The sequence below is a fragment of the Neolamprologus multifasciatus genome, chromosome 20, assembly GCF_963576455.1.
Source record: "Neolamprologus multifasciatus chromosome 20, fNeoMul1.2, whole genome shotgun sequence".
In the NCBI taxonomy this organism is placed as follows: Eukaryota; Metazoa; Chordata; class Actinopteri; order Cichliformes; family Cichlidae; genus Neolamprologus; species Neolamprologus multifasciatus.
The window spans coordinates 18,115,927-18,139,742 of NC_140458.1; the positions used below are offsets into that span (position 1 = coordinate 18,115,927).

Here is a 23,816-nt window from a genome sequence, read left to right on the forward strand (position 1 = left end):
ACTCTGAAATCACACTTTTGACCCCCCCCCCTACCCCCACAATACACACACACACTTATACACAGCATAATACAACTGTACTTACACCTAACCTGTAAAATAGCAATTCTGTACATTAATATTAGCCTGTAAATTTGCAATTTTTATACATATATCAACATATACACCTTTATATTGCATACTGTATATATTATCACTGTGATAGTGTTGCAAGTTTACACCCACATATAAGCTACAAGATCTACAAAGCACTGTTTTACTATTTTATTTATTATTACTTTCTTTTAGTCGTGTGAAGGGAACCTGCAAAGTAAGAATTTAATTGCGCTGTGTAACCATTTGTGTTTTGCGGTGTACATGACAATAAACTTCTTGAATCTTGAATCAATACATTGTGGCTCCAGCTCTGAGGCAAAATGCTTACTTTTGTTGCATCCCAACCGGGCCTTCCCAATATATAAAGGTTCTTCTCTGTTTAAAAAGTACTAATCTCTGATTAGTGTATGCAGAGCTTGGATGGAGCCATGGAGGAGACTTGCCTAGCTGATACTGATACTGCTACTCCACCTTGTAGATGTTGATCCTGCTTCCTCTGAAAGGCGTGCTTGTCAGAATGGCATTCTGCTCAAATCTCCTCTCAGTCACACCCATTATTACCAGCTCTCCTCTAAATCTTTACTAACTGGGTAAAATTTAGTGGTCTGAAAAAGTGGGCCCAAGGATCTGTTCATTTTAAGGTTAGAGTAACCTGTAAGGATTCTTTGAGTAATATGCATGTCTTTACCATTACTGTTTCATAAACAGTAATGGTAAAAGCAAAAGCAAAGCAAATAATATTGATCACAAAATCAAATCGATTGAATTCTACTTATCTCTTTGACCTGCGTTGAGTTAATGCTTATTTTAATAATGATCTTGAGAGGAGAGAGACTAATGAAAGAAAAGGCACACCCTGGCTTGAAAATGCACTTATCTTTGTGTTCTGTGTTGATATACTCCAACAAGCATCCCCTGGAAATTCAAATCCTCTTGAATCTAATGAGCAGAGAAAAAGTCCACAGTTTGGCAGTGGTTGATCCTTCTGGTATCTCTGCTTAAACTTCCAGCTGTAAAATCTTAGATCCAATCATCTGTAGTGCTTGTCTCGCAGGAGACAAAGCAATGAACAACTTATCTCTTCTGCACAAAACTTTTATACCTGGTATACCTGGTCCTCATCTTTCCCCTCCCTCATCACATCTTCTTGTCTTTGTTGTACATAATTTCACTACATATGAACATTAAATCAAATATGAATATACTTTCTGTCATGTCTTTAGTTTAGTCTATGCTATTTTACTTCAACAGGATTTATCATTGTCTCAATCACATGAATATCCACTCTAATATGATTTCTTTTCAACTCGGTTACACACAAATATTTTTTCCCGCTTTTTCTCTTTACAGAAAAAAAGACTGACAAACACAACTCTGTGTTTGTCAGTCCTGGTATTCTCAATTTGCCTTCTCACACACTCTCACAGCCTCCAAGGCCATCTTTGCACAAATAAGTCACTCCATATGGAATCTCAGTGAGAGACGTGTTAGTAGAATCATTTCATAGTTTTTATTTTCTTATTTGTTATATTGGTTAAACTTATACCTGATTACATTCTGATTGTTATTAAGAATTAAGAAAGATTAACTATTAGCAAAATCACATATAAATTATGATTCTGTGTTTAACAATTACAACATACTTAATACCACTTCTCTCATTCAGAAACATGTATAATGATGATTTCACATTCCTGCTGCCAGCCTCACACACACAGACACTCATCTGCCAAGGCTCAATCATGTTTATGCACACTGAACTGAGACATTAGAATAATTTTTATTACTTATTTAACATATTAAGTGAACTTGCACTTTGATTATATTTTTGAAAGATGGCAAAAGCACATATAGGTAAACTCTATTTTTAGTACTCTGTATCACTTTTAACATATAAGGCTCGATATTAAACCCTTTTACGCTTTTACTTTCTCTCTGATGTAATGAGAGGTAAACCAGGGGAACTTTAATCTCTTTCAGTCCCACCTCTCTTGACACCCCTCCCCTGTCCTACTCAGCTCGGCAGGGCATTGTCTGTGTTGCACACAATGAACGTTGTAGGTTGAAAAGAGCAGAACACAAGACGTACACCCTAGATGTCTTCTTCAGCGTCAATGTAGTGATGTTGTTAACCCATTAACCCTTATAACCAGTTCCCACCAACAGGTTTTTGCTTATTTTTAAACTGCCATAACTCTTGAACAGTTTGCACAATCTGAAAAATTCTAAATTTCCGAAAACAGCAACTCTACTCTCTTCAGTGATATTAAAGTTATTATCGGAGTCAGTCATCTCAAGCACTCTCAAGCACGAGTTATGCTAAAATGGCAATGTTTTCATGTGTTTTGCCATGCTTTTTCTATATTTTTATTGTCATGGTCACGTCAGTCAGACCAGTGACTAACTCAACCAGTCAAGACACTGGCTCATATTGTGGCCTAGCTGGTGGCAATAATGTATCAGGAGCAGGCAATGGTGCATCGCTGACGGTTGGACTAGCTGCAGGACCAGTCCAAGCACCAGACAAGGATGTTGAAGAGTCTGGTTGCTAGGGCTGGTTTCACACTGGCATTGCTGCCAGGATCGGAGGGAGCGGTGGAAGATGTCGGTCTGATGAGGAGTTGTGTGCATGGGGACATACACAAATATCCCACAGTACTGCTAAAGATTAAATACAGGTGCACACAGAGTCAAGATGGTGATTAGGTCCCATCTGACGCATCCCTTCATTCTGAGAACAGATTGGCTGGAATGTGCAGATGTGTTCACAACCCACAGGAAGGTGGAGTCAGGTCATGTGAGGTTGTCTGAAGCTGACTCTGGGGAGGAGGAGACAGCATCTTCTTGGGAGGCCCCGCCTACTCCAATAATTTACTCCACATAGCGCTGACCTACCTGCATTTTGTGTTGATTAGAGGCAGACTGTATCGAGTGAGTTGTGAAACTTGCATGGAAGAGAAACGCAGCCAGCTGTTGGTCACAAAGAGCTGCAGAGAAATTATTTTCAAGGTAGCTTATCATAACCTCATGGCAGGGGAATATGACAAAACTCTGGAACAGCTCATGGCCCATTTTTATTGGCCGGGCATCAGGGAGAATGTGGGAACCAGCTATCTGTGCTATCCCAGAAGTGCCTTTGGAAACTACCTTGCATGGAGGTCTCATCTGAGCATATTGGCATTGGATTTCATTGGGCCACTTCACCGGAATGCACGAGAATATCATTTTGTATTAGTTCTGGTGAATTATGCAGTGTAATATCCTGAAGCAGTGCCACTGTGCACCATTTCCACAAAGACTGACCAGGGCACTTTGTCCTAGTCTGAGGCAACATAGGCAGCTTCTAATGATTTAATGGATTTGTAATTTTTTCTTCCAATTCTAATACAGGTATTCTTTCTTTATTTTTCTTATGTGAACAGCAATATATTATTTTCTGCCACATTACTACATTTCCTACTTCCTAAAGAGCCCACTATTTTTTATGTAAATTGCCTACTCCCTTTTGAAAATAATAATGAAATCTTATTCTTTACATATGGTTTTATTTAACTTCCCATTCCTAATTAGTGGTGTCACTTTCTTTGTCAGAGAGAAAGACACTGGTGCATGACCACTGATACTGATAGAATGAATCTATGATGAGTGTCTGACGGTCTGGGATATCGATCATAATGGGGCTACAAACTAAAAGTCTACGCAAGAATAGTAGTGTACAGGTGAAAAAAAGTTTTAATCCTTACGAGTGGGGTCATGTGAACACTAAGCATTGGATAAACGAAAATCCTTCATGTACTGTTTAAGAATTTCTGTAGAAGTAGTGTCGTGTAAATATTCTAATCTCAGATTATTGGGCAGTTCAAGCACATTCAGAGTTCAGGTGGGGAACTGTGTAGTTTACATTATCTTACACAGTGTTGCCCTGGTGACAATCTGTTGTACAGCTAAAATAAAGTACCTTTTGTCTGTATATATACATTTGATTACAGAATGAATGAAAAACGTTGCACTTAAGTTACTTTAAACCGGTTCATTTCAAGATACACTAATATCATCACTATGCATATAAAACTATTTGTTTTTTCTTGCTGCTCTTCATCTGTGAACAGAGCCAGGGTGGGCATGATGGGCTCAACATTATATCACAATATTTCAAGAAAAATTGTGATAGTGACTTCAGTTTGTTTCGTTATTTTCTTCTTTTTTGTTTTATTTGTTGCTCCTCCTGACATTATGGAGCACAACTAGCAAGTTCGACCAAGTTGAGCCATTGGTTTACGTTTGGGTTGCAGATCAGCATCTCGTCCTTCGTAGCTGGAGGAGATGCAACTGCATTTTTTATCTCATGTGTGTGAAACACTCATCTTTCCACCTTTAGCAAGAACAGTTTTCATATTTCACAAAATAGCTCAATTTTCGATGCTAAAAACACATGACATTGCTATAGCAACGATATAGTAATTTGACATATGATGTAAAATTTACATTGGTGTTACTGCAAGCGATATGATATGGCACAGCCGTAGAACAGTCTAGTGAGGCACATCTCATAAGAACTCATTCACACATTCCTTCTTACCTTTGCAGAGTGTACCATTCGCCACAGCCTCGTATCCAGCTTTACACATACAGCGACCAATAGGTACCATCCACTCCCCATCCCCATTACAGTACAGCTTGATGGGTACATCCACCTCCTCCCCATTAGGAACACACACTCCTCTGGCTGCCACAAGAGAGGTGCTCTCTGCTCCTGACAGTGTCTCAGGGAAAACAGCTCCATTCTGGATTATATGGGGACATTTTCTGTAGAAGACTCGAACAGCAATGAGTGACATGCAGGCACCGTAATCCTGGAAAGCAAGATAGAAGCCATTGTGGGAAACAGGTCCAAAGCTTCGAACTTCACTGTTGATCTTCATGATGCGGCCACCGAGATCGACCTGAGAGAAGCTCTCGTCAGCTGCAATAGTGTCCACTTTCACCCATGGGTTTTCCATCCAGGGTGGGTATAATTTAGTGGCCTTATCCAAGTCAGATTCAAAAAAATAGAGGTTGAAGGTCTCCTTGCAGGAGCCAGGGACATTGGGTATGGAACTACAGTCCCGTACTGAAAATTTCATCTGGACATGGATACGCTGAGCACCACGGCGACGGATGTATTTGGTCCGGACCCAGTTGTTTTGGCTGCTATTAAAGATATTGCACACCTGGTATGTTCGGATGGTGTTCATATTTTCATCGTATCCACTAACTTCTTCCCACTAGAAGAGAGCCAAGAAACAGAGCTACTGATAAAGTGACAAACATGCAAACACTAAAACATTGAAGACAACTTGGAACAATCCAAAAGCAGAAGAAGCTAGTGGAGTCAGCCAGTACTGCTGATACCAACATAGATACTTTTAACCCACAAAGGCAGCTTATAGAGGGGAGAGCAGTCACTTACAAGTCACTCATCAGAAGTTTGCAACCCATTTTAATCACCACTAAATCCCTGTGATTTTTATTTTCCATAATAAGTAGTTAATAGAGTAAAACACACTTTTCAGCTTTTCATATATTTTGAAACTGTGATTTTTGGAGATCTGGAAATCAAATGCCCCATCTCTATGGCACATTGGGTCAACTTCTATTGTTTACGTTTGGTTAAATAACATAGATGTGACAGTCAGGTTCAGACATTTTTCACAGGGCATGTTTGAGGTATATTTTTTCATTTCCAGAAAAAAATAAATTATTAAACACAATTGAGTATCAGCTAAATACTGAGTTTGGAGGACAGAAACAAAGTATTGATCCAGCCATGTTAGCATTGATCCGACACCAATACCAGCATTAGTATTTATGCTATCAATATTTGGATGTAGCAAGCAAGGTGACTTAAAGGAAATTCTACAACTTTTAAAGCTTGGTTTGGAATTTTTTGGACAGTGAAAAAGTATTTCCCCCTTCCTGATCTCATACTTTTCATATTCTTCACACTTAAAACTTTCATGTCATCAAACATCAAATATATTTAATAAAGATGCAGTTTTAAAGATTGTGCAGTAATGATGGTATCACTGGATACCAGCACAAGAATATTAATCTACTTTATTGATAAACATGAAGTATTACTTCTACACAGTGTGCTGAACCTGATTCTTCAGAAAGCTGATTCTGGACCAATGGCATATGTTTGACCTCCAGTTTAAAGTATAAAATTAAAAAAAGGTTAGACTTGTAAGTGGGCTACCATGTGCATATTTTCCAGGTGCTGTCATTTAATGGTGTTTTTTATTTATTTTCATGACTGTTTACATTGTAGATTCTCACAGAAGGCATCAAAACTATGAATAAACACAAAACTATGAATAAACACATATGAAATTATTTAGTAAACAAAAAAGTGTGAAACACCTCAAAACATGTTTTATATTTTAGATTCTTCCAAACAGCCCCCTTTTGCTTTGATTCCTGCTTTGAACACTCTTGGCATTTTCTCCATGAGCTTCATGAAGTGGTTTTCCAACAGTCTTGAAGGAGTTCCCAGAGATGCTCAGCACTTGTTGGTCCTTTTGTCTTTACCATAAAGGCCTGATTCACACAGTCTGCTCTGAACAGCTGATGTAGAGATGTGTCTGCTACTGGAATCTGAGGTGCTGTGAACTTGTGATTTCTGAGGCTGGTGACTCGGATGAATGTATCCTCAGCAGCAGAGGTGAGTCTTGGTCTTCCTTTCCTGGGGCGGTCCTCATGTAAGACAGTTTCGGTGTAGCACTTCTAGTGGGAAGAAATGCAGTTTTTGCGACAGCACTTGGGGACACAATCAAAGTTTTAGCAGTTTTCCAGACTGACTGACCTTCAGTTCTTGAAGTAATGATGGACTGTTGTTTCTCTTTACTTAGCTGATTGGTTCTTGCCATAATATGAATTCTAACAGTTGTCAAATAGGGCTGTCAGCTGTGTACCAACCTGACTGCTGCACAACACAACTGATGGTCCCAACCCCATTAAGAAGGCAACAAATGAATGAACCCTGACAGGCACACCTGTGAAGTGAAACCATTTCAGGTGACTACAGCATGAAGCTCACTGAGAGAAGGCCGAGGGTTTGCAGCGCTGTCAACAAAGCAAAGGGCGGCTACTTTGAGGAATCTGTGATATAAAACACATTTAGAGTTATTTATCAGTTTTTCTTTGCTACATAATTTTATATATCTTGCTTCATATATTTGATGTCTTCAGTTTGCCTCCACATTGTAGAAAGTAGTAAAAATAAAGAAAAACCATTAAATGATAAGGTGTGTCCAAACTTTTGACTGCTTATCTACACTGTGTACATTGTTCCTAGTGTGTTGATTTTTCTACTCACCCCTTGAGATGGGTAGGTGGTCCAGCCCAGTTCTGCTGTTGCTGTTGTTGAATCCATTAGTACCTCTGGAGATAATCAAAAACCAAAAAGTCTGGCGTTAGAATTAGAATTAAGTTACACTGCACTAAAATACTGTGTGTATTGAGCTCTGTTCACACTGGAAATGATTTGCAGTGATGTAGTGAGCAACAGTCAGTGACTTCAAATGACAAACAGTAAAATAACTGAAGTGGATGGCCTACGAGATAAAGAACCACCAGTGAGACACAGAGCACTAATGACTGATATATATTCTGGTAGTTAATACATCAGAGGTTTAAACCAGAGCCTGGAATGTCACCTAGTGATCAGACATTAACTTTAAACCAGTGTGAAACAACCAATGTACTTCCAAAGTACTTTCCCTGTGTTCCACGTTACTCATTTTGTTCCTCTTGTCTCCGTGTTCCATATTCCTGCTCTGTCTCCCAAGTCAGTCATGCCCCATGTCAGTTTCTCCCACAATCTCAGTATTAAGCTTGTGTGTCTTTGTCCTCCGTATTTGTCTTGCTTACTGTTTTATTTTGATCATCCCGTGTGCTGTGTTAGTGTTACAGTTTTGCTTCCTCCCTGTCTTGTTATGTCAGATTAGGTCCAATTGTGTTTCTCTCCTGTCCTCCCTCGTTACTGTCTGTGTATATATTGTGTTAGTTTCCCTTTGTTTGTTGTTGGATCATTATAATAAAATGCCAGAGGATCGAAAGAATAACACAAAAGGTACATGGACTATTATAAACAAACAAACCAAAGCTAATTACCCAGACTTTTTCAGAGAAAAAATATGGTTATTACAAATAGGAATGAAGTGGTTAACAGATAATGATAACAGGTAATGATTTCGTTGTCAGTGTGGGTCCAAAACTGGCAAAGGAAATTAAAAAAATACCCTGCTTGAGGAGAACAGTGTGGGTGAGGACTGTGACCAGAAAATCCTAATTCAATCCAACTGGAAGTTGTAGAAGAAAGTTAATAATTATTTATTATTAACTAGAAATAGTTAATAAATGTAAAAACAAATTTCAACAGATAGCGATGACCAGTGTTGGGCAAGTTACTTTGAAAAAGTAAATAATTATAGTTACTAGTTACTTCTTCAAAAAAGTAACTGAGTTAGTAACTGAGTTACATGATTCCAAAAGTAAATAATTACTTGAAAAGTAACTGTTGCGTTACTTTAAAAAAAAATGTTTAACCCTCTGGGGGTCCAGGGTGTAATTGGCCATTTTTAACTACTTTTGATTTTACCTCTACATTTCACCTTTAAAACTATTTACTTTGCCTTGTTTGGTATCATCCTTTTCAGCACAACCTCACGTGTCTGAATTTACAGTTATGTTTTCATTTTGACATACTGTATTAACACAATTGATCTAAAATCAGACAAAAAAACATAAAATCCTAGTAGAAAAAGTTATATTTTTACTGTAACAACCACAAACATGTTTAATGAATCATATTTCATAACTTTAAATGCAAATATAAATTGTCAATTTTAAAATCCTATGCACAAGTTTTGCAAAAAAAAAAGTTATTTGCAGCCATTTACCTTTTACCCCCCCCCCCCCTTTTTTATAACCATTTCAAACTATTTTACAGAACAATCAGCTGTTCTGCATTCATTAAGATGCCACACAAATTATTTGTGCCACTTCAAAAAAAATAATTTCTGTCCACTATAAAGGAGAACATCACAAGCCTGATACCCGCAGGCCTGACAGCAGGTGTATCACTCCTGTTTTCTACCTGGAGACAGCAGTCGCCTCATTGTTTTGACACACAACACAAACCTATCCACAACACTACACACTAACTACACAAGACAGCACATTAACTACACACTCCAAACAAAAAAATCAGATTAATTATGTATAACTTATTTTATCTGCTGATATAGTTGTACTGTTGTATAGAATGAGAATATTAATATGTTGGTGATATGAGACAGTATTTGTCTATAGACAAATATGTATACACAGTATGTGTATGTGTTTGTATGCATGACCATTTTGGTTACAAAATTGTAGTTAAATTTAGGGGCAGGACTGGATAAGCCACTGCTTCCGGACTCCGCAGTACAACTACCGCGCGGACAGGTCACAGGATCTTACTGGGAAAAGCAGAGGCGGTGGTGTGTGTTTCATGATCAACAACAGCTGGTGTGATTATGCGAACGTGCACCCGGTCAAATCCTTCTGCTCACCGGACCTGGAGTACCTGATGATTAAGTGCCGGCCATTCTGGCTACCGAGGGAATTTACAGCAGTGATTATTATGGCTGTTTACATTCCCCCACAAGCCGACACTGACCGAGCACTCAGGGAACTGTACAGCGCGATCAGCAGTGAGGAAACCGCACACCCAGAGGCGGCGTTTATCACAGCCGGAGACTTTAATAAGGGAAACCTGAAGAAAGTTTCACCAAAACTCCACCAACACATCCATTTCAACACTCGTGGGCTGTATCCCAATTCAGGGTCTGCAGCCTTAAAGGCTGCATTTTAAGGCCGATTACGTCACAGTGGCGCGCCGAAGGCTGTCCCAATTCAAAGTCTGCTCGAAATGCGGCCCTCAAATGCGTCCTTCATTTCCCTGAATTTTAAGGCTGTGGCAGTGTAGACTTTGTGGCCCAACATATCCCACAATTCATAGTACTGAATATTATGTCACTTATTTATGTGCAACTGTTTAATAATGAGGAACAATAAAACATTACTGTTGGCCACATGTCGGCAAAGTTATTTGCCATTAGCGATGTTTGTACTTTCAGCTTTTACTTGCGTTTAAAGCCTTTAAAATATAATAATACAATAGTCGACCTTAATCTTACAGAGAATGTGATGATTTTTTGTGATGATAATTAAAGTCAGTCATATCCACAAACACAACAAGCTGAAAGTCAGTGATGCTGCTCGGTTTGCAGTCCTTCAGGGTCTGCACGCTTGAAGTATGCATTTTAAGTGTGATTACGTCACCGCCACGTGACGATGGCTGTCCCAATTCGAAGTGTACTTCAAACGCATACTCCAAATGCGCCGTCAATTTCCCCAAATATCAAGCGTGGTCCGGTGCACGCTTCGTGGTCCCATATATCCCACAATTCATAGCGCAGCGGTGGGTGTGGATAATTTTGCCGCAAAATATGGCAGAAGGGAGCTGCCGAAGAGTGAACTGTCAAAAGTAAGTACTGAATATGATGTCACTTATTTATGTGCGAATGTTTAATAATGAAGAACATTAAAACATTGCTGTTGGCCACATGTCGGCAGAGTTGTGTGACATTAGTGATGTTTGTACTTTCAGCGTTAACTTAGTTGTAAAGCCATATATATATATATATATATATATATATAATTGGCCATATTATATTTACATTACCACAGTGAGATGATTTTAGTCTCATGAACAACACGAGCTAATTGTTATTTACTAACTACTCTTGAAATGACTGTTCAGTACAGAAATGAAGCCCAACAATCATGTTTTACAGTCCCGTGGTTTCAGCCTCAGATACTCAACTAATCAAAGTGATGTCATGACAAAAATGAATGACCAACAAAACATTTTTTCTCCTTCATTTCTGTCAAACAAAGCTGTATGTAACGTTTCTCGCAGTTAGTATCATGGTTGCTAGGCAACCTGAACAGCGCGACGAAGGCTAGACCGTCCCATTTCACAAGCCTCTCACTTCCGCACTTCTTGTACTTATAGTACGCACCGTACGTAGTGCGCGTACTTCAAACGTACAGACCCTGAATTGGGACACAGCTTCAGTCTGCGGATTCATCAGGAAATCAAAAACCCTGGATTAATAGCGATGTTCGCGCGGCACTGGCGGCACGGAGCACCGCTTTTGCCTCCACGAACACATCGGACTACAAACACGCACATCACCAACTCCGGAAGACGATCAAAGCAGCCAAACGTGAGTACAGGGACAGGGTGGAGCAACAGTTTGACAACCCTCGGAGTATGTGGCAGGGACTAAACACAATCACAGACTTTAGAGGGAAAACCAGCACACCGCAGACCACCGCCTCTCTGTGTGAGGATCTAAACGTATTCTACGCTAGATTCGACACAGCGAACACCATGAGACCGGACAGTGTGCGCACCGCGGATGACGTCAGTGCGCACACTGTGGCTCTGTCCCATTTCAGGGTCTGCACGTTTGAAGTACGCGCACTACGCGTACTACATACGGCGCGTACTATAAGAAGTGCGGAAGTGAGAGGCTTGTGAAATGGGACGGTATATGCTTCGTCGCGCTGTTCAGGTTGCCTAGCAACCATGATACTAACCGCGAGAAACGTTACATACAGCTTTGTGTGACAGAATGAAGGAGAAAAATGTTTTGTCATGACATCACTTTGATTGTTGGGCTTCATTTCTGTACTGAACAGTCATTTAAGAGTAGTTAGCAAATAACAATTAGCTAATGTTGGTCATGAGACTAAAATCATCTCACTGTGGTAATGTAAATATAATATGGCCAATATTATATTATTGTCAGATTATTATGATCTATCTATCTATCTATCTATATATATATATATATATATATATATATATATATATATATATATATATATATATATTTTTTTTTTTTAATGTTCTTCGTTATTAAACATTCGCACATAATTAAGTGATGTCATATTCAGTACTTACTTTTGACAGTTCACTCTTCGGCAGCTCCCTTCTGCCGTATTTTGCGGCAAAATTATCCACACCCACCGCGCTATGAATTGTGGGATATATGGGACCACGAAGCGTGCACCGGACCACGCTTGATATTTGGGGAAATCGACGGCGCATTTGGAGTATGCATTTGAAGTACACTTCGAATTGGGACAGCCATCGTCGCGTGGAGGATGTGCGGAAGTGCTTCAGGAAGGTGAACGCGCGCAAAGCTACTGGTCCGGACGGGATTCCCGGCCGAGTCCTTAAGTTATGCACAGCTCAGCTGGCTGTTTACACACATCTTCAACCTTTCCCTCTCTCTGTCTGTAGTCATAGCCTGCTTCAAAATGGCCACCATCGTCCCTGTACCCAAATCCTCCACCATCTCCTCATTAAACGACTGGCGACCTGTAGCCCTGACCCCCATCGTAAGCAAATGCTTCGAGAAACTGGTCAGGGACTTCATCTGCTCTGCACTACCGAACTCACTGGACCCTCTACAGTTCGCATACTGCCACAACAGGTCCACCGATGATGCCATAGCCCTGACACTACACACTGCCCTGACACACCTGGAGAAGAGAGACACGTATGTGAGAATGCTGTTTGTATGTTTGTAGACTACAGCTCAGCATTCAATACCATCGTTCCCTCGAAGCTGGACAGGAAACTGCAGGATCTAGGACTGAGCAGCTCCCTCTGCAGCTGGATCCTTAGCTTCCTGACTGACAGACGCCAAGTGGTCAGGCTGGGCAGCATCACCTCATCCCCCATCACACTGAACACTGGTGCACCACAGGGGTGTGTACTGAGCCCTCTCCTGTACTCACTCTACACCCATGACTGCACGGCCACTAACAACTCCAACATCATTGTGAAGTTTGCGGATGACACTACAGTGGTAGGTCTTATCACCAACGGTGATGAGACGGCTTACAGGGAGGAGGTCAGCGCCCTGACCCACTGGTGTCAAGACAACCATCTCACCCTCAATGTTGCAAAGACAAAGGAGTTGATAGTGGACTTCCGGAGGTGCAGAGAAGTACACACCCCCATCACCATCAACGGCGCTGCTGTGGAGAGAGTGAGCAACTTCCGCTTCCTTGGTGTATATCTGGCTGAGGATCTTACGTGGTCAGTACACATAAACAAAACAGTGAAGAAGGCGCAGCAGCGCCTCTTCTTTCTCAGGAGACTGAAAAGATTTGGCATGAGCCCCCGCATCCTCAGGACCTTCTATCGCTGTGCCATTGAGAGCATCCTCACTGGATGCATCACCACCTGGTACGGCAACAGCACCGCTTACAACCGCAAAGCTCTCCAGAGAGTAGTGTGGTGCTCTGAACAGATAATTGGAGGTGAGCTTCCCTCCCTCCAGGATATCTACAGGAAGCGGTGCCTGAGGAAAGCAGGGAGGATCATCAAGGACTCCAGTCACCCCAGCCATAAACTGTTCAGACTACTTCCATCAGGAAGGAGGTTCTGCAGCATCCGGTCCCGTACCAGCAGACTGAGAGACAGCTTTTTCCACCAGGCCATCAGACTGCTGAACACTTCATAGACACCTCACCTCCACTACTGGAACTTCAACATTATGCACTACATACTGTACATTAATACCACTGTTTGCACAATATCCAACTACAAACCTCTGTATATTTTATTTTATTGCTTACTCTATTTAATTTGTAAAATATGTATACACACACACGTAGAAAAACATATTTAGTATACACATCCAGTAATGCATATACTATTATATATTGTACATATATTTATTAGTCTCAGATTTAGCCATTCTTATATTTTGCTTGTTTTATGTTATTGTATTTTTGCACAACTCTGCTGCTTGTGAAGCTCGCACACAAGAATTTCACTCGCATGTACTGTACCAGTGTACCTGCACATGTGATGTGACAATAAAAGTGATTTGATTTGATTTGATTCTTCCTTTGATACACCTTCTGTTTTTGCTTTATGGATCATTTTGCTGGAAATTTCTTATGCTTTCCATTTCCTGTGTTTGTTTTTGTTTGAAATTTTAATTGTTCAAAAGAAAAGAAAAAGAAAGAAAAGAAGAATAAGTCTTGTATTTGTCCAGCGTCAGATTAAAATGTAAGCACCCAGTGTTGCATTCAAATGTCCCATTTTCTGGCTGCTCGCTTTTTATTAGTATCAATAGTGATTAATGAGGAGTTGGGAAGAAGCGGCAAGCCAGGTGTCACAGCCGCCGCTAAATAGGAAGAATAGAGGCCATGAGCGCTGAGCTGCAACCAATTCCCACAGACTCAGCCAAGAAGGGTGGAGAAGAGTAAAAGCCCCTTTTCCGTTAGTAGAGCCTCGGATCGACTCACCACAACTCAACTCAGATCAACAGGTTTTCCATTATAATGGTGTACGACCTAATATGTGTGGTCGTCTTTATAGCAACGTGACCGTGTCTTCTTGTTTGATGGCAGATACTCCCTTCACCCTTGCCAAAAAGGCTAAAATGACCAAAGAAAAAGTGGAAAACATCTAAACATGAGAGGTTTTTGGACAAAGTTTGTGTTTTTTCTATTGTTTAAGCACTGCTTCCAGCCAAGAGTGATGCCACAAATCCCCTATAGCTGCAGAAAAGGCTAACATTGTTATCTTTTTACAAAAAAACAGCTGAACATGAGAGGTTTTTGGACCAATTTTGTGTTCTCCATTCTTTAAGCACCGGTTCAAGCACCAGTTCGAGCACCGTTTAAGCACCGGCACCGTTTCAAAAGTACCGGTTTGGTACTGGTATCAGATAAAACGTAAACGATACCCATCCCTATATGTGACACGAACAGCACAAAGGTGGACGTCGAGGCCACGATATACCTGCTGCTCGGTGGCTTTTCGTCAGGCTCAGGGACCACTGAGTTGTTTATTGCAGCCTTTTCCTTCTTTTTTTTTCTCCCGGGTGAGCAGGTACTATTTTAGTACCTGGTACCACCTGGTACCACCTGGGGTGGGGAACTCCAGGCCTCAAGGGCCGGTGTCCTGCAGATTTTAGATATCACCCTGGGTCAACACACCTGAATCAAATGACTAGTTCGTTACCAGGCCTCTGAAGATCTTCAAGACATGTTGAGGAGGTAATGTAGCCATTTAAATCAGCTGTGTTAGATCAAGAACACATCTAAAACCTGTAGGACACTGGCCCTTGAGTTCCCCCATCCCTGACCTAATGGAAAACCCTGTAAACTGTCACGAACCGTGGAGAGTCGATCCAAATAGTTACTAATAGAAAACTGCTTTAAGCTCTGGCTGTATCTCTGTGTTGCACCACTGACACAATCTGCAGTGTTAAAGACACACACATTTTCAATTCAATTTCAATATTCAATTCAATTTTATTTATATAGCGCCAAATCACAACAAATGTCGCCTCAAGGCGCTTCATAGATACAGAGAAAAGCCCAACAATCATATGACCCCCTATGAGCAAGCACTTTGGCGACAGTGGGAAGGAAAAACTCCCTTTTAACAGGAAGAAACCTCCGGCAGAACCAGGCTCAGGGAGGGGCGGCCATCTGCTGCGACCGGTTGGGGTGAGAGAAGGAAGACAGGATAAAGACATGCTGTGGAAGAGAGACAGAGATTAATAACAGATACGATTCAATACAGAGAGGTCTGTTAATACATAGTGAGTGAGAAAGGTGACTGGAAAGGAAAAACTCAGTGCATCATGGGAATCCCCCGGCAGCCTACATCTATTGCAGCATAACTAAGGGAGGATTCAGGGTCACCTGGTCCAGCCCTAACTATATGCTTTAGCAAAAAGGAAGGTTTTAAGCCTAATCTTAAAAGTAGAGATAGTGTCTGTCTCCTGAATCCAAACTGGAAGCTGGTTCCACAGAAGAGGGGCCTGAAAAACTGAAGGCTCTCCCTCCCATTCTACTTTTAAATACTCTAGGAACAACAAGTAGGCCTGCAGAGCGAGAGCGAAGTGCTCTAATAGGGTGATATGGTACTACAAGGTCATTAAGATAAGATGGGGCCTGATTATTTAAGACCTTGTATGTGAGGAGCAGGATTTTGAATTCAATTCTGGATTTAACAGGAAGCCAATGAAGGGAAGCCAAAACAGGAGAAATATGCTCTCTCTTTCTAGTCCCTGTCAGTACTCTTGCTGCAGCATTTTGGATTAACTGAAGGCTTTTCGGTGAGTTTTTTGGACATCCTGATAATAATGAATTGCAGTAGTCTAGCCTGGAAGTAATAAATGCATGAACTAGTTTTTCAGCGTCACTCTGAGACAGGATATTTCTAATTTTAGAGATGTTGCGCAAATGGAAGAACGCAGTCTTACATATTTGTTTAATATGTGCGTTGAAGGACATATCCTGGTCAAAAATGACTCCAAGGTTCCTCACAGTGTTACTGGAGGCCAAGGTAATGCCATCCAGAGTAAGAATCTGGTTAGATACCATATTTCTAAGCTTTTCAGCGTCGAGTACAATGACCTCAGTTTTATCTGAGTTAAGAAGCAGAAAGTTAGTGGCCATCCAAGTCTTTATGTCTTTAAGACATTCCTGCAGTTTAACTAATTGGTGTGTGTTATCTGGCTTCATGGACAGATAGAGCTGGGTGTCATCTGCATAGCAGTGAAAATGTATGCTATGTCTTCTAATGATGCTGCCTAGGGGAAGCATGTATAATGTAAACAGAATTGGTCCTAGCACCGAACCCTGTGGAACTCCATAATTAACCTCAGTGTGTGAAGAGGACTCTCCATTTACATGCACAAATTGGAGTCTATTAGATAGATATGATACAAACCACTGCAGTGCAATACCTGTAATACCTACAGCATGTTCTAATCGCTCTAATAGAATATTATGGTCAACAGTATCGAATGCTGCACTAAGGTCAAGAAGGACAAGCACAGAGATGAGTCCACTGTCAGAGGCCATAAGAAGATCATTTGTAACCTTCAATAAAGCAAAAACATTTGCCACATGTTACCCGATATCGGTATAAGCAAAACATTCAAAAGCTGCTGAAATTTAAATTTAAAGTTCCACAAATTTGTATTCACTGAACAACTTCAAAAGACTGTTATTACTCAGTAATAAATTTGAATTGTAACAAAGCTATAGTTCCCTTCAGCTCTACACAGCCTAATTTTATATAGTTTTTAAACTAGTGAATTAGGATCACCATAGCTAAAATAATATAACAACTATGAAAAGTATGAAAATAAGAGAAAAGATTAGACTATTTCATCTATAGTGGCTCTTTGAATTTGCCATTGTATCTCCTGCTTGAATCAAATTGTGTCAGTCTGACAGCCTCTTTCATAACTGGCAAACCTTCTTTCAAAATTAGAGAGAAAGAAGTCACAATTTAACATGTTTGTTAATTGTGAAGAACAGTGCTGCAATAGAGCATTTAAATACAGGCTAGCATGGGCTGGAGCTTCTGATGGGAGATGGAAATAGACAGGGGAAATGGGGACATCATGGGTTTGTGAGGGTGGGGGTGCATTAGTATATGTTGCCCTCATTTCGTGACTAGACACTCACTATGGCAGCTCAGTCTCAGCAGCTTGAATGCAACTAAGTGACTACAATATGCTGGAACTACTGCATATTCAATCTAGTTACATCCTGTTTAAATTAGAACGAAGGGTAACTAATTGTTTTCTCTGAGATGTATCATCTCTGTGAATTACTCTTATTAATGGCAATTTTTTTGTTTTACTAAACCCTTGCTTTGATGCACCTTCTTAACATTTATTGTAGAATGCACTGTCTTTCTGTACAATAATGGCTCTCTGCCATTTCACTGTCTCCATCTGTCACTGCAATCCTGCAATACATATATAGAGAGATCTCTCGTTCTGCCTTTGCTTCATGAATCAATGAAAAGTAGGGCAAAGAGGAGGAGAGAGTGGGCCAACTAAGGACAGCAAAAATAATCCTTGCAGGCTTCACAACGCTCTACATGTCATGCTGGATTAAACCCACAGGGATACCTGAATAAAATTCACTAAAATTCACTTTGCTCCCAGCACTGCCTGCCATGCTGCTTACCAGCTTTCACACTTATGTGTCTTCATACCCAAATTCCTAATTTCTGGGAAATATATATATATATATATATATATATATATATATATATATATATATATATATATATATATATATATGAAGAGTTGGACAGCACCAGGCCCTGACATGATTCACGCTTACTGGCTGAAAAAGCTGACTGCACTCCACAAGCATCTGGCAGTACAAATCAACCAGCTGCTAGCTGATGAGACACACCCAGAATAGCTACCAAGGAGATGCTCTGTCCTCACTGCTGTTCTGCATAGTCCTGAACCTCCTCAGTGAGACCATTGACAAGACTGGCTACGGATACCAATTACGGAATGGAGCAATGTAGAGGACATGGATCCTGATGACATCAAGCTGTATGCCAAGAGTGAACGAGACATTGATTCACTGATCCACACCATCAGGATATACAGCAATGACATCGGAATGTCGTTCGGACTGGAGAAGTGTAGTCGGATGATAACAAAGAGAGAGAAAGTAGTCAGATTTAAGGATTAAACTACCAGAAGGCAAAACTGCGGACATAGAGCGCAGCTACAAGTACCTGGGGATCCCACAGGGAACCATGAAGAGGCCGCTAGAAAAGCTGCAACCACCAAGTACCTGCAGAGGGTCAGACAAGTCCTGAGGAGTCAGCTGAAGGGTAAGAACAAGATCCGGGCTATCAACACCTACGCCCTGCCCATGATCAGGTACCCTGCTCGGATAATAAGCTGGCCGAAGAGGAGATAGAAGCCACCGACATCAACACAAGAAGACCCTAAGGCTGTACGCTAAGCGGAAGGAAGGAGGCCAGGGACTAGTAGGCATCAGTAGCACAGTCCAGGATGAGACAACAAACATCCACGAATACATCACGAAGATGAATATATGAATGAATACCTCAGGCAGCAGAAACCCAAGAAAGTGGAGAAACCAACATGAACGGCCACACCACTCCATGGTATGTACCAGCGAAAAGGCACAATATAAAGTGCCTTGAGGCAACTGGTGTTGTGATTTGGCGCTATATAAATAAAATTGAATTGAACTGAAAAATTGAATTGCAAGATGCTAGCAGGCATGACATACATGGAACGCCATGACCAAGTGGCCGGCATAGTATACAGAAACATCTGTGCTGAGTATGGCCTGGAAATCCCAAGGTCAAAATGGAACACGCCCCATAAGGTGGTGGAGAATGACAGAGCTCAGATCCTGTGGGACTTCCAGGTACAGACCGAGAAAATGGTGGTGGCTAACCAACCAGACATAGTGGTGGTAGACAAGCAGAAGAAGACAGCCATAGTAATAGAAGTAGCAATACTGAATGACAGCAACATTAGGAAAAAAAGAAGCAGGGCTCAGAGAAGAACTCGAGAAGATGTGGAGGGTGAACGTAACAGTGGTCCCAGTGGTAATCAGAGAACTAGGTGTGTGGCTCCAGCAGATCCCAGCAACAACATTTAAGATCTCTGTCCAGAAGAGCACAGTCTTAAAATATTGCGCAGGACCCTCAAGCTCCCAGGCCTCTGGTAGAGGACCCAAGCTTGAAAGAAAGACCGCCCGCAGGGGCGAGAGATAATTTTTTTTTTTAGGAGAAGACTTTGGCATTGGTATAAGAGAGAGGCAAAAATTGTGTCCATAGGACAGTTCCAAAACTGCTGACCAAAAACAGCACTCATCTCATCCCAACTCATCCCAACAACAAGACTCATCTCACATTAGCCCCCCAAAAATATCTTGATGATCCCCAAGAATACTCTATGGATGGATGTGACAAAAACATAACTTTTTTGAAGGTTTGACTCCTGTTACATCTGGTGTAAAACTAACACAGCATTTCATAAAAAGAATGTCATACCAACAGTCAAACATGGCAGTGTTAGTGTGATCATCTGGGCTGCTTTTCTGCTTCAGGAACTGGATGACTTTCCATAATTGATGGAACCATGACATCTGCTCTCTACCCGAACATTCTCAAGCAGAATTTCCAGCCATCAGTTCTTGCGCTGAAGCTCACGTGTGCTTGAATTGTGCAGCAGGATAGTGATCTTAAAAATACCAGCAGGTTTGCCTCTTAATGTCTTAGAAAATCAAATAAAATCCCCAAACTTTTTGGAGTCCAGTTGAAATGCTTTGGCACGAAGTTAAAGAGAGTGTTCATGTTTGAAAACCCTCCAGTGTGACTGAATTAAAAATAATTCTGCAGTGTGCAACCATTGGCGTTCAAGATGGTATTGCATTGTGGATCACAATCTGATGGTACTTTTCTATGTTCATAATTAGTTCATTAGTTATTAGTTTTGAAAAGATCCCCCAAACCACTGGCTGAAATACCGCCTCCACTGTGTTTTCCTGATGGCTGTGGACATTCACTGTTGTGCTTCTTGCCTGACCTCCTCTTCCAATGATTTGAACAACAAATTTAAAATCTGGATTTATCACTCCATTAGACGAGATGCCACTGACTTTCAGTCTTTTGCAAATTGTCAAAACTCATACGTTTTTCCTTGTTCCCCTTCTTTGTTAATGGCTTCTTCACAGTCACTCTTTCACTGAGACCATTTCTTATAAGGCAAACAGTAGATGGAGGTGCCAGATGCATCTCTCAGGTCCAGTGTCAGGTCTTTGACAGAGCATGTGACTTTCAGATCCCATTCATCTGTTGCAGATAGTTTTTAAGCCTTTCACTTCTTCTTCTTTTCTCCACTTGGCCAGTTTCCACAATTCTTTTTAAGAACACAGCGTACACATGCCAAGATATGACCAATTTTGGCAATGGCTTTGTTTGCCAACAGAGTTCTGACTCTTTGTCAGCCCAGACAAGAAATCTGGGCTTATTGCTGTTTTCATAGATCAGTGACAGAATTGTCGGAAATTTATGGAGGGCTTTTTCTAAAAAATATAAACTAGCTACTTTGTCAGAGGCCAGAGGTCTTCTACATGAGTGAAATGCAATTTTTTCTCCAGCTTACATGCTTTTTATACTTAATTTGTTTTTTGTCTTTTTGGAGGGGGGGGGGGGTTGTTCTGGTTTGTTTGTTTCGGGTCTGAGAGCAGAACCAATCTCTATGGCAAAGGGGTTTTTGGGGATGACAGGAGGAGACAGCAACAGTAAGAGACTGGCATACACGATTCCTGGTTTCAACTCAGGATAGTCACAAATTCTTCCAGATTTCTAGAAATGAGAGGTTCCATCTAAAGTGGGATGGATATCAACGCTCCTAACAAAGACAGGTTTTCTGCAGAAAGTTTTCTAATTATCTATCACGCCCACATTGAATTTTGGACACCACTCAGACAGCCTGTGGTTTAACCCATTAAAACCAGTTTAAGTTTAAACTTTTAGGTAAAACGACCTTGACCCATTGGTGCAATCAAAACGTCCACTGGCTTCTAAAAGCATCAAGTCTACGCTTTTTCGGTGATATTAGGATCATTACGGTAATCCCAGGTAGGGCACCACATCCAATTCTCTGCAAATAACAGAGAAAACAACACAGCAAAAATGAAGTTATGAAAAAAAAAAACCCACACAGTAAACCCCAATGCCTGATCAAATTTTTTGTTTACTGCTCCCTCACACCTACTCACTTTGTGATCTACTCCCAGCCAACCTTTGTCCTTGCATTGCTGCAGTGATACCATTTCTGGGATTACCATAATGACCCTAATATCACTGAAACACACAAAGTTGCATCTTTCAGGAACAAGCTCTTTCTTTCTGTCTTTGAAGGGTTAGGATAACATCCAGCTTCAGTGGTGGTCCTAGCCTGTTTGGTGCCCTGGGCGAACACTCCCTCTGCCCTCCTCCCCCCCCCCCCCCCCCCTCCCGACGCACACACACACACACACACATAAAACATTTTAAGGATTGTACATTAAAATAAAACTGTTGTCGGAACCATACTGAATTTCACCAGAGAAACACACACACACACACATACACATATGAAGAGAGAGTATGCATAGTATGCAAACGGCTACCGGACAGCCATCATAATTCATCATACAATGAGAACAGGACAAATCAACAATTTGACAACATTTAACACTGACTAATTAATATTACAATCTGTAACATAATGTATTGTTTGGAGTTTAGTCTGTTACTGTTACTATTTTTACCATTTCTTCTTGGAGCAACTGTAACCCACATAATTTCCTTAGGGATTAGTAAAGTATTCTGATTCTGATTGTTTCAGGATACATGACCTGCCATGATCCAATGACACATCTGCTTACCTGTATCTTTTGCTCGTTTCTCCTCCTCTTCTTTTCTCTTTTTTCTAAACTGAGGACCTGATGGCGTTGAACTTTTCTTGTCCATCTTGGTTTTAATTTTGCACTCCAGTATGAACACCCATCCCCCAATCCGAGAATCATAACCTAATAGACCTACACCTTATTTCACAGATTCGCTTTGTCTAGGGTTTATGTCTGGGATTTTGCACAACCCAGGATTCAAATCATGAATACATAATGGGCTTGGGTTTACAACATTATGAATGAAATGTGCTCTATTTGGAAGCAGCAGGTCTCCCTCTTCTTATATTTATTGTTTGTTTACTTGCACTGTTGTAACTGGAGCCTCGTTCTCTCGTCTCTCTAGATACTGTACTGTATGTAGTGGAGATGACAATAAAGTTTACTTTGACTTCAGCAGCATGCAGGTGCACCAAAGGCTCTCGCGCTCACTTTTCACGTATAGAATTTCGAAAAAACATCAGTGCAAATTATAAGTCAGTATCATAATGTCTGGTGTTTACGTGTTTGTTGTTTTGTTTTTATTTTCTTTTATTTTGCGAGTTGGTTTTTAGATGCCGCTCCAGCCAGCCAGAGAATCCCCCTGCCCCTCCCTCTCCTCCCTGTGCCGCAAGACGCAGGCGCACCTCGCAAACGGAGGGCGCCCTTACTCCCAGCAAATGGGCGATAGAAAACCGATTGGTGCCTACAACATTCCCAAAATGCACTGGCATGATGTCGGGGCAGCATGAGTACAAGCAATTTTTATTTATTTTTTTGCCGATGCCCATGATGCCACTCCCCACCATGATGCCGCCCCGGGCAACTGCCCGTGTCGCCCGTATCAAAAACCGCTACTGTCCAGCTTAATAAGTCACTACTGGTCCAACTAGAGATGTGATAAGAGAAACATAAGTCCAACATTTTTTAGCAAAATTACATACCAACTCAGTATTAATTTTAGTAACTTCCAACTGATGCAACCAGGTGCCATTACTTCTGACGTGACTTATGATCTTACCAAATCTACCCTTACTCTTAGCCAGCAGTTTCCAATTCTGTGTGCCTGCGCCTGGAATACAATCAACTATCGTTGCTAGAGTCTGTAGGTTCCTGTTATTAAGAACAGTCCCTAATAACCATTTTTTTCCTTGGATGGTGGTGTATTGGGGGGATCTGTTTAGGCCAACACCTCCTAACAGTCAGTCACCCAGATGAGCTGATGTGCCAGCAGCTTGGCAGAACCTGCTGGGGCCATCTAACCAGAGCTAATCTACTTTGGCCCAAACCAAGGGGTGTGGTCCTGGGTTTTTTTGAACCAGTGTCTGGTATTTCTTATT

General features: G+C 41.1%; 1 protein-coding gene across 2 annotated transcripts in view; it reads right to left on the reverse strand.

Annotated features, from left to right (window-relative positions):
- Window positions 1–23,816, reverse strand: part of LOC146494775 (ephrin type-B receptor 2-like) — an 80,587-nt gene that overhangs the window by 45,869 nt on the left and 10,902 nt on the right. For both annotated transcript variants that reach the window (XM_085145066.1, XM_085145065.1), the window contains 2 exons: window positions 7,454–7,518; window positions 4,676–5,360 (listed from right to left, as the gene is read on the reverse strand). In XM_085145066.1, the coding sequence (XP_085001192.1) occupies window positions 4,676–5,360; window positions 7,454–7,518 (750 nt within the window). The remainder of the gene's footprint in view (window positions 1–4,675; window positions 5,361–7,453; window positions 7,519–23,816) is intronic.